At 39.4% G+C, this 12,284-nt stretch overlaps 1 protein-coding gene across 1 annotated transcript in view; it reads left to right on the top strand.

Moving 5' to 3' along the window:
- Ankrd31 (ankyrin repeat domain 31) overlaps window positions 1-12,284 on the top strand; it is a 257,731-nt gene that overhangs the window by 99,324 nt on the left and 146,123 nt on the right. Inside the window, exon 12 of the mRNA XM_021252381.2 lies at window positions 12,026-12,170. Coding sequence (XP_021108040.1) covers window positions 12,026-12,170 — 145 coding nt within the window. The remainder of the gene's footprint in view (window positions 1-12,025; window positions 12,171-12,284) is intronic.

The raw sequence follows: 12,284 nt of genomic DNA, 5'->3' as shown, positions 1-12,284 counted from the left end.
ACTTCCTGCAGCTTTCCTTAAACATTGCATATTCCCGACTTCAACTCCTTAAGGGTCTCCATTGAACTTTCAGCTTTACTGTCACAGCTTCTCTAAGGGTACATTGCCTGGCCTCCCAAGCCTTCTGAAATCTGGGTAAATACCTCCTCAACCCCTCAATTCTTGGATTTTGCAGACCTATAAAACTAGCACCATGTGGATGTTGCCAAGGTCTGCTGTCAACTTGAGGAGTAGCCAAACCCTTTTACATCATGACTGCAAGGACCTCTGAGTGCCTGGACGGCTGAGCACTGTGAACAGAATTCCAGGGAGCCAATTTCCTAGGAGACCTTTCACAAGCAGCATACCCTGGGACTCACTTCTTAAAGCAGAGTCTTAATTTTTTTCTCTAGAGTTCAGTGAAGGGTGGGGGTCTTCCTTTCATGGAAAGGTATGCTTTCCATGCCCTCGAGCCATTTTTCCCATTGTTCCTTTATAAAGTACTTAGCTTCTTTTTAATGCTGATATTTTTAGCAGCCAAGATTTCTTCTGCTCCATCATTGCAGGCCCCAACTTTGGAGCCCCCAACTTTATTGAAGCTTCCTTTTTGGCCAAACTCAAAACTTTAAAAATTATTTAGTTACGGTCTTTGCTTTTGATTTTCCACATAAAGCTGGCTCAAAGCCCCCAGCAGTATCCATACCATAGCCTGAATGTTGGGTTGCCTCAAAATTCCCTCTGCCAGATTAGTCTTCTACCTTTAATTTCAGTCTTCAGCAGAGTTGCCCCAAAATGTAGACAAACTTTGTGCCTGAGCATAACACACATGACCTGGAGTAAAACTTCCAATGGAGTCTTCTCCTGAAATCTCCTGAGCCTTGTTTTTATAGTCTGTATTTGTATCAGCATTCTGGACTGAGCTTCAACCATAATCTCCCATCATCATCAGCTAATTGTCTCTTAGGGCTACTTCTCCAGCTGGCATCTCCAAATCTTCCCAAACTCCTTTCATGAACCAGTTTGGAAAGCATTTAAAACACATGGTCCAGTACAGTCACAGCAACAACCCCACTTCTCTGGTACCAAAATCTGTCTTAGTAACTTTTCTGTCCCTGAGACATAATACCTGACACCTGCAGCTCAAAGAAGAGAGGTTTATTTATGCTCACATTTGAGATAGCTGGCTCTATGGCAGGACAGCATTGCAGAGGTGCACGCAGACAGGAAGCAGAGCATCAAGGGAGGAACCAGGAAAGAAGAGATAACAGTGACCTGTCTCGTCCAACTAAACCCACCCTCCTAACAGCAAGTCAGCTGTAATGGCTCTATAATTCCATCACCTTCCAAAAGCCATAGCTGGGGTTCCATGAGGCTTTAGGAGAAGATCTAGATATAAACAAAAACAGAAAACAAATTGTTTAGGGTCATCTAAAGGCTGAGTTCCACCTCTTTGTCATCACAGATGTCAGTGGTGGGCCTCAATCCACACCTAATATCTCAGTTGTATTTTTTTCCTGTACTTTAAAATGAGTGCACAGGTAGAGTTGGGCTTTTCTATCAAACTTTTTGTTCACTTTGCATGTGGAGAGGTCTTAACTGTGGGCCCCAATTCTAGATACTGTTAGTATGTGTTCTTGGAGGTGTGCCTGGCAGCATATATTCTAAACATTTCTGAGCAGGGGTGAAGGACTGGGCATACAGGATCTCTGTTGTTGATTAGGATCAATGTACCAGAGCAACTAATCTGTGCTGCTGCTTGTAATCTGCCATGATTAGGAGCCACCAATATTCTCAGGACAATGCTGGAGTGCTTACATGGCTCCCTCCAGTCAGTCTTAGCCTTAGGTTCCTGCACTGCACCTCCACTGTGGCCTCTGCCACCAATAGCATCCCTGACCCCACAACTCTCTTTGCCCTCAGTGCTTCCAGGCCCCAGCCTAGCCTCAGCAGACTTGGTCTCTTTCCAATTTGCAGTTTGAGCAGCACCCAGGTTATGGAGGTAACATCCCTTCCCTGGCAAATACCACAGTCCCTGCCTGGCATGGAAGATGGTGGTGACTAGGCCAAGTGCCAAGTGGTGGCTGCACCCCCTGACTTCTTTCTGATAAGGCTTTTTTTGTTAGTAGTACACATTTTTGATTCATAATGAATATGCATTCATCACAGGAAATTGGTATATATACATGTCATATCTTATTCCTTTTTACTTCTCCTTCCCCTCCTCTTCTTCCATGGTGCTCCTCCCTAGATTCCCTTTCCGTACCCACAAAGTACCTCCCTGTTTCCTGTCATCTTTGTTCTTTAAATTATTTATGTTTTACATTTCTCATAAAAGAGAAAGCAATGTTTAACCTTCTGTGTCTGATTTGTTTCACTTCTCATTATGGTCTCAGAATTCATCCACCTTCCTACAAATGCATATTTATCCTTATTTGTGGCTGAGTAGTACTGCATTGTGTATCTGTACCACATTGTCTTTATCCACTCATCTGTTGATGAGCATTTAGGCTGCTTCCAAGAGTTAGCTATCATGAGTTGTACTGCTATAAACAGAAGTATGCATGGATGGCTGTAATATGATGTCTTTACTCTTTAGGGAAGATACCCAAAAGAAATATAGCTGTGTCAAATGGAATTTCTATTTTTAGTTCTTATGAGGTTTTTAATAATTCTTGCAGGATGTACTCAAAACTTGCACATCCAAAAGTCCTGGGGTAGCAGTGGCAGCTTCACTTTTTCTAAATACCAATATTTCTGGGTTTTACCTGGTCACTGGCTTACTACAGTGATTGTTCCCCCATCTGAGACCTCAAGCAGCTAGCTGTACTACCAACTTGGATGAGTATCCCAGAGCAGCTTGTGAGTGCTGCTTGTCTCTAGTCCACCATGATGAGCCCCCTTCTCTTAATGCTTTGAACATATTTGGCTGTATTTTTGGAGTGCTTGTCTGCAAATAGAAGCCCTCTTTAAGCAGCTTTTAATGCTACTTTTTAATCCTGTATTTGAGCCATAGTTTACTATATATAGTGTCTCTCTCTCTCTCTCTCTCTCTCTCTCTCTCTCTCTCTCTCTCTCTCTCTCTCTCTCTCTCTCTCTCTCTCTCTCTCTCTCTCTCTCTCTCTCTCTCCTGAAAAGTGGACATTTTGAATAATGTAGGATAACAGTTCTGGGTAGAAATTTCCCCTAAATCATATGCCTAGCCAGGCCTTTTATTTGTTTACTTGTCTAGTGACTAAATAAGGGCTAAATCAGTGCAGTGTATGTCCTCCACATTCTGAAGCCTTATAACCCTATTCAAAATGTTTTCTTATTTTTATCTTCGACCTGACTTCCTTGGGGACATTTAGTAGTCAGTTATTGATTTGCCAAAGGTTAATGTTTAAACTCTCTGAACCAGGAAGGATTTCACATTTTATTGTTGAATCTGGTGTGGCTATGTAGACTACATGCACTTTTCAGGAAGTTTTTTAGTTTGACCTGCATTCAGCTGATCTCTTTTCTTATGGAGCACAGGAATGACTTACCATTTTGGCCAGACGTTTTGCCTGTCCTATCCCCCATCTCCCTATTAAGCTTCTGGCTAATCTGCCTCTGTTATAACACAGCCAGTTAGTTTCCACTCTATACTAGCTGTTGACCTGAGGCTCTGCTTTTGGTGTTATTCTTCCTTTTCTTCTAAAAGGATAACTAACATATTTGCAGATGTGTGGTTTTATTAATCTATTTTCCATCTATAGAATTTTGACAAATTTTCATTTTATTCTGTCTGTTTCAATCTAAAGGTGCAGTGTTTCTGCTGATAAAGCATTTCGAAAAGAGCTTTGTGAATCTCCCAGTTTCCAGTCACTTTGTGAATCAGTTTTTCCAATCAGGATAGAATTTCCCAAGTTATGAAATGCTGCTTCCTTTTTGCCTACCAGTTATTTGCTTAATTTACCTTTTTTTCCTCATACTTTACTACTGTAAGCATCAAGAAGAAACTAGATTGTACCATCAATACTTTACTTGGAAATCTTAGCTAAATATCCAATTCATCACTTGCAAGTTATACTTTTCATATGTTATAGTTTATATCTAAAGTCCTCCAAAAGTCTCATGTGTCAGAGGTGGAATTTTGAATAATTGAATTATGGAGGCACTAAACTCATCAATGGATTAGTCTGTTGATGCACTCTTAGCTAAATGTAATTTAGGAGGTGGGACTCAGAAGATGAGTCACTGGGGGCATGTCTTTGGAGAATATGTGTCTCTCTGTGGCTCTTCCTTATTCTCTGCTTCCTGGCTGCCATGGATTGAGCAGCTTTCCTCTGCCAGACCTTTCTGCCATGCCATTTCTGCCTTGGAGCCAACCAAACATGGACTGAACCCTCTAAAAACATGAGCCCAAATAAACCTGTCTTCAAGTTGTGTGTTCCACGTTTTTGATCCTAGTGATGGGAAAGTTGACTAATATGCCACACAACTGTAATTCCTCTAGGCACTTGATATATATAGATATAGATATAGATATAGATATAGATATGACATATATGTGTATATCATATACATATATATATATATATATATGATATACATCCATCTGGTTTCTAAAAGCATGCTTTGTTTCCTTCTGAGCCCTTTTCAGAAGGGCCCTTCCTTCAGCCCTTTTATGTTTACTTTCCTACTTCAGCATTTTGTTTATGATGATATATGCATTCTTTAAGATGATGCAGGTTTTCTCTATTGCACTTCTCTTGTGCCATCACTGGCAGAGCCTTTAACATCATATTTCTACCTAATAACTTTATGGTAGTCCAGGCTTTTTTCAAATTCTTTTAGTCTATATCTATTCAATTAGTCTAAATCCATCCAATTCAAAAAACATTCTTCATCTTAGGTACATGTTACAACAGCACCTCACTTCCTGGTACAAAAATTTCTATTGGTTTCTCTCAACTGCTGTGATTACCACGGGTTAGGTGACTGAAAGCAATAGAAGTTTGTTCTCTCACACTTCTGGAGGCCAGAAGTCCAAAATAAGTACCACTAGGCTATGATCAAGGTGTAAGTAAGGGTTTACTTTCTCCAGAAGTACTTGACGCTATGTCACTCCATATTCTTTCTTAGTCTTCACATCACCTTTTCCGTTGTGTGTGCTTGTGAAATCTCCCTCTACCTCTCTTATATAAAGACATCTGTGATGATATTTAAGATTCAGTCATATAATTGAAAATAATCTTACTGCCAAATTCTTTTTTTTTAAACAGGAAGTTTATTTAAACAACAAGACACTTGACTTAAAGGGAAAACTATCTAGGATTCTTTTTCTTTTAAAGAGTAATTTACTCCTACATAAAGACAGATTGCCCTACATGTAAAAGCTACGTACAAAAAAGTTATAAAATTGTCTTTGCTTTTACAATGATAAATGAAAAACATTAAAATTCTCCAATCAAACAAGGTACGCAAGGATTTTTATGTTGTTGTCTTTTCTGTTAAAACAGTGAGAGCAAAATAACTTACTAGAATATAAAGATAAGAGCTGATGAGCATGCCACTAATGGAGAGAAGGAATTATTTTCACAGAACCAGTATCTCCCCATCCCATCTCCATCTGATGTCAATCAAAACATATTATTGGCCATTTAGTTAAAAAAAAAAAAAAAGCAATATGTTTGTGCACATACACCAGATACTTTATGTACAATAAAGGAATGGGGAAGGGATAAATGAAAGAATAGAGAAAACTATACTGTAGTAGTCAGGATGTGGTGGAACCAAATTGCAGTTTTCTAATTGAGAATGTATTCTTGGTCTGTAAGAACAGAGTTCTGGAGTAGAGTTGTTGTAGGTTCCCTTTTTAGTAGACACCTCCTGTCTGCTTCTGGAACACATCAATTGTATCTTTGTCCTCCATTTCCAACTGTGCAGGTGTGTCTGTTTCATTGATTGGCTGTCCATCAAATCGGAATCTGATCTGCCTCATTGACAAACTCTGTTGTTCACAATAGGCTTTCATTAGTTTACTAAGTGGTGTATGCCCCTTAATCTTAAACTGCACCACAGAACCATCCTGCCCTGCCACCTTCAAATTAATATGATTGTTGTTCTCAGTCTTGACTCCTTCCTGGGCTTTTCTTCGGCCATAGCGAGTGCCCGAGTCTTCTCAGCTGCCGCTTCACAAAAGAGGTACCAGGTCCACACTGAACGAGCACACAGGCAGCTCCAGGAGTGGCAGAAGGAGGCGGCCACCAAATTCTTAATGTAATCACATTTACAAAGATTTTATTTTCAAACAAGGTAATATATATAGGTTCTGGGAATGAGGACATGGATATCTTTGGAGAAGGGAGCTTTTTTTTTTTTTTTCCTTACCAAGGATTGAACTGGGGACCTTGCATTTTCGATTTTGAGGTAGGTGGGAGCGGCCCCACTGAGCTAAATCCCCTGCCCGAAGGGAGCATTTTTAAGCCTACCTTCATAAGTATGTAAAAGATTTTTACTTTCCACTTAATACTTTCCTGTAATTTTAACTTTTTTGTAACATGCAAGTATTGCTTGTATGTTTTTCAGACCTTAACATTGATATGTTAAAGGAGCACACATGTATATCCCCATACACAAACACACAGCCCAGAATACAGACATGATTCAAAAGTAGTATAGAAAGAGTTGTATTATACCTGAGATCATGTGCTTATAACCTTAAAAGAGAGATTGGTAACCTCTTTAAAAGGCTGATATTTATGATTATTATGAGACCAAGAAATAGAAGGGAGATAGGCAGATTAGGGTAGATTAGGGTAAAAAGTAAATAAACTAGGGCCGGGGATTTAGCTCAGTGGTGCCACCGCAGCCTCACAAGCACGAGGTCCCAAGTTCGATCCCCAGTACCAAAAAAAAAAAGTAAGTAAACTAAAAAAGTGAGTAAACTAAATGTTAGGACCTAAACCGGCTAAAGGTAAGCCTTGGGAAAGTAGGGTGCAAAGGACAAAGAAGGAGTTCCTGACTAAACTTTAAAAAGCCCCAGAGTGCTGGAATGGAAAGAACAAAGAAATAATGCAGGCTGCTTTCTGGACAGCAAAAGCCTCGAATTAGTAGCTGCAATTGTTTACTTGCTTCGTGGATATTTTCCTGCATTGTTCTGCCAAAGACTGTATAAAAGTCTCTGGATTTAAACGTCTGTGGTATTTATCTTTTGGCGCCCCTCTAGACAGCAGGAGCTTTCCTTTTTGTTCTAATAAGCCACACCCAGTTGTTTCTCACTGCTTGCTGTGTCCTCTTGCCTCGACATTTATCACCCTCAGGACAAGAACCCAAAGGAAGGGAGCTGGCTACAATTATCTAATTATTATAGGAAAATGGCAAAAGGATACCTGTTGTGTTTGTGTATAGCACACATTTGGGTGGCTCACTAATATCAAAGGTGAGAGAAGATTCAAACTGTTTTAGTCAGAATATTTTCTTATAAAAGGAAAATGAATATATTTCTAAGGTTTTTTTTTGGTACCAGGGATTGAACTTTGGACCTTGCACTTGTGAGGCAGGTGGCGGAACCACTGAGTTAAATCCCAGGCCTTCTAATTTTTAAATACAATACAATTTTAAATACAATAAACAGAAATTTAGATCATCTCATTCCAGACATTATCATAGAAATTTCGTCTTCTTTTATTGTAATGTTACACTTCGTACCTGCTTCCCACATTCTCCCTGTCCTACAGCCATTTGTTTTATTAAACAACACTTTTGATCATTTACTCTGCACCAGATACTGAGACAGATACTAGGAATATAAAGACAATTAAGACATTTATCTGTAGCTAAAGATTTGAAGCAAATTAGCATTCATCAATAGGGTACTGGTTAAATAAATTATAATACATATAATAGACTTATTCAATTGCTAAAAAGAATGAGGAAGTGGCCAGAAGGTCCCCCCCCCACACACCATCAGTAAGGGCACGCAGTTCCCAGCCAGAGGCCTGCCCAGATACCATCTGTAAGTGTGCAGCCCCCAGCCAGAAACCCACCCTCTTGACACCATCAGAAAGGGTGTGCAGGCCCCAGTGAGAGGCCCCTTAGGCCAGCAGCACAGCACGGGAATCCAGAAGGCCATCATTCTGAGCCCAGGAATTGCCACAGTGGTGAGCAGTAGAGAGGCCTCTCTGAGGCTTGTTGAGAATCAAAGCCCACTGGAAAAGCAAAGAGTCACCTCAATAAAGGCGCAACAGACTGCAGTGGTTAGTGAGTGGTTGGGGTCAATACCTCCTACTGGAACAAGACTTGTTTTGGGGGAAGGGTGGCTCAAACCTGCAGTAGAATTGTGCAGAATTCAAACCTGCAGAAGGTCAGGAAGCTCAATTCCAGCCTCACAGCCAGAAACCAGCCTGAACTTCAGTGGACTACGGCTGATTCGCTGAGATCAGTCAACACAGATCTGTACACTACCCATGTTCTCAACCGGGGGCAACAGAGACATTCCTTGAATGGGACATTTTTTTCCTTCTTTTCTCCTTCATTCCTTGCTTTTGTTCCTGTTTTTGTTGTGTTTTTTCTCGATTGTTATTTTTATAGAAATAGAATACAGTTTCTAGTTTTTCTGTTGCTGTCAGTTTGTTCTATTATTGTTCTATTCTTTGTTCCTTCCTTCTCTCTTTACCTTCTGTCTTCGCGAGTTTCCTAGAGTTCTCATGATCTTTGTCCTCTAACCTTATTTCTACCCTTTCCCTCTCTTATTTTTCTACCCCCCCCAACTTCTTCCAGATCTCCCCAGAAGGCAAAGATAGCCTCTTTAATAACTGGTGTTGGATAAATTGGGTTTCAACTTGCCAAAGATTAAAACTAGACCTACATCTCTCACCATGCACTGAACTAAAATCGAAATAGATCAAAGATCTAAATATTAAAACATAAACACTAAACCTGCTGGAAGAAAAGTTAGGTAGAACTCTTTAAGAGATTGGCATGGAAAAGACTTCATGACCAAAACTTCAGCCACATGGGAACTAGCACAAAGAATCCACAACTGGGATTTCATCTTATTTAAAAGCTTCTTCACAGCAAGGGAAACCACCAACAGTGTGAAGAGACAACCCACCATGTGGGAAAAAATTTTTACCAGCTGTTCCTCAGATAAAGGTCTAATATCTAGAATGTATAAAGAACTTTAAAAAATCAGACCTCCCAGATTTAAAGACCCAATCCAAAAATGGGCATCTGAAATTAACAGACATTTCTCAGACAAAGAAGTAGAAATGGCAAATAAACATAATGAAAAAATGTTCAACATCACTAGTCACTGGAGAGATGCAAATGAAAACAATGCTGAGATTCCACCTCACCCCAGAAAGAATGGCTGCTGTCAAGAAATCAGTAACAAATGCTGGCAGCATTGTGGGGAAAAAAAGCAATCCTCCACTGTTGGTGGGAGTGTAGACTGGTGCAACCACTGTGGAAATCAGTATGGAGATTCCTCAAAAAACTAGGATTAGAAGTCCCATTTGACCCAGCTATTCCCCTGCTGAGTATCTTCCCCAAAGAATTAAAAGAATCATACCAGAGCAATACGTGTGGCACAGTTTGTAATGGCTAAATCTTGATAACAGCCCAAATGCCCATCAACTGGTAACTGGATAAAGAAGATGTGGTTCTTTTATAAAATGAAGTACTACTCAGCCACGAAGAATGAGAAACTAGAGACCTTTATAGCTAAATGGATGCACACTGAGGCCATACTCTTAAGTGAAATAAATAGGACACACGTGTTAATACCAAATATTTTCTCTGGTGTGAGAAATTGCAAGTGTAAGTGAGGATCAAAATGTATAAGAGATAATGTGAAATAGGAAGAGAAGGTCCAAAGGGAAAGGGGAAGGGGAAGTGGGAGGGTTAGCAGAAGAAAAGAAGGGAAAGGAATAAATATGAAAAAAGAAAAATCAGAAACAAAGTCTTTGTAAATAAGGAGAGGTGGAGGGATTGAAAGGAGGATAGGGGTATGGGGGAAAAATAAGAACCACGATATCTCATGTAAAGGTATAAATCCCCAACAATGAATGTCGTCATACTGTGTACCTAAAATGTACCGGTAAACTTAAGGAATTAAAAAAAAAAGAATGAGGAAGTACAATCTACATTAATATGAAACTAGCTGTAAGGACTGTTGTTGGGAGGATGGGGGAAAAGAGGCAAGATACAGTGTGGTGTGTCTAACATATGACCACTTGTGTAAGAAAATCTGTGTACATGTATGTGATACATACATATATTCATACTTGTTGGACTAGACTAATGCTGGAAAAATTCAGAGGAAACCATAACCAGGGCTGACCCAGGAAAAAATAAGATTTCTGGAGGACAGGCATGGAGGAGGCAAATTTACTTTCACTACATACTTTTTTGAGCTCTTCTGAGCTATCAGGTGTCTGAATTTGAACTATATCCATTAATTTCCTATTCAAAAATTACAGATTAGTATGAAAGGAAAAACAATTCCACCTTCAAGAAACTTAACAGTGCAATAGGAAAAACACAAAAGTGTAATATAGAGTTTACTGGGTTTTATAATAAAATACGTACATTAAAGAGGGAAGCCCCATTTTACCTGGGGCAGCAGTGGGTGGAAAGTGGTCAAGAAGAGCTGCATTGATTAGATTATTTGAAAATGAGAAGAGTAAGGATTGACCAGTTTCTTTCTGATCATCTGAGGAAGAACAGCAGTATCATATGTACCTATACACAGATAGAGAAGATGTAATTATCTACTGGAACCTGTTAAATTAATTTGCCACTGTAATGGCCATTTCTGTACAAACCGAGCTTGTTGTCCCATGAACAATGAGGAAGGAAGTCCTGAACCCAAGGAAGAAGTAATTAGTTTTATTGGCAATAATGTGAAGAGAAAGCCTTTGGTGAAGATGAATCAAGAGGGGAAAAATGTCCAATATACTTTCTTTGTCTTAGCCTTATATACATAGGGAGAGCCTGAGAACTTGTTTCAAAGATGATGAATTCAAAAGAAAACTAGTTATCTTGCATTTGTTTGCCTGGGGTCCAGAGGCAGAGGAGACATGTAAAGCTGTTAACTGGATAAGCCTTCTTCCTGAAAGGGAATAGTCCTTATTTTTCTAGTCTCATCCTAACATCTTATTCTCTCTTCTTTTGTTTTCTTTTATATTTCTAAGCTTTAGTGGCTGCTTGGTTAACCAGCTATTGATTAAATTAGTTCTTTTATCTGACCCTATTGTTAGACTGCTCTAAGTGCCTACACATAATAACTATACTAAACTACCACACTACTGCAGAACCCAATCCTAATTCCTATTTGCTAGCTTCAGTTCACCAGCAGCTGAGCTGCAAACATTTCTAGCCTCTCTCCCTTTCTTTGTCCTTTCCTCCTCTCCCATTCCTGCTACTGGGGATCCCAGTGGACTGTATTCAGTCATCTACCACATTGGGAGTAAGAGAAAAGAGAATGATGAAAGGAAAATGGATTTATTTACCGTTTGGCCAAATTAGAATGACAGCTGGTCTGCCTCTTGGAACCCTCAGAAGCAGTAGGATAAATGGGAGAAGAGTAGAAACAAGAAGCCCAGAGATATGCATATGCATCAAACTATGAGGGGTTACCAATCGTGTTTTGTTTTGGTTTTGGTTTTTTGGGGATCTTCCTGGTGCCAGGGCGCCAGGCCTTTGGGGGACTGTTGCCATTCAGTATCAGTTTTCAGCATTACATGTTGCCTGTTGGAACCTGGGATGGAGAAATAACTTAAAAACAAGTGAGCTAGGCAATGGTTTTGTCTCCTTTAAATTTTTCAGTTAAAAAAGGGAACTGCTTCATTCTCCCTTCCTTTCTTCTTTTCTTTTTCCCCCTTCCACTTTTTTTTTGTAAGAAAAGGAATCTGTTTTAAGGGATCTGTTTTAAATTAAGTTTGAGTAGCAACTACATTAATTTTTTTGTTGGCTAAAGATGTTACAAGTAATCCTAGAGATATTGTTGAAAGCACACATTTAGTGTGTGCTAGCACTTGTTTGTCTGGACTTTCTTACATAAACAATCTTTTTCTAGGTTGCAGAGTTACTTCTTTTGAGTGGAGCTGACCCACTATTTAGAAGTGACAATGGAAAGTGTGCTTTGGATGAGGCCAAAGATTCACGTATGAAACGTCTCCTTGAGAAATATGTTCCTCAGTGTCAAAAACATCTTACGTCAGGTAAGATTAAAGTTCCTTGTTATAGTTGTTCATTATGTTGGTAGAAAGTTATAGGAATTGAATTTAGAATTCCAGAAATTCAATCTTTTTCTTGTAAAGATAAATTCTTATAAA

Source organism: Heterocephalus glaber, unplaced genomic scaffold, assembly GCF_053883595.1.
Source record: "Heterocephalus glaber isolate CG9 unplaced genomic scaffold, H.glaber_assembly_v1.0 deba00001788, whole genome shotgun sequence".
Lineage (NCBI taxonomy): Eukaryota > Metazoa > Chordata > Mammalia > Rodentia > Bathyergidae > Heterocephalus > Heterocephalus glaber.
This window is presented reverse-complemented; position numbering and strand designations above follow the sequence as displayed.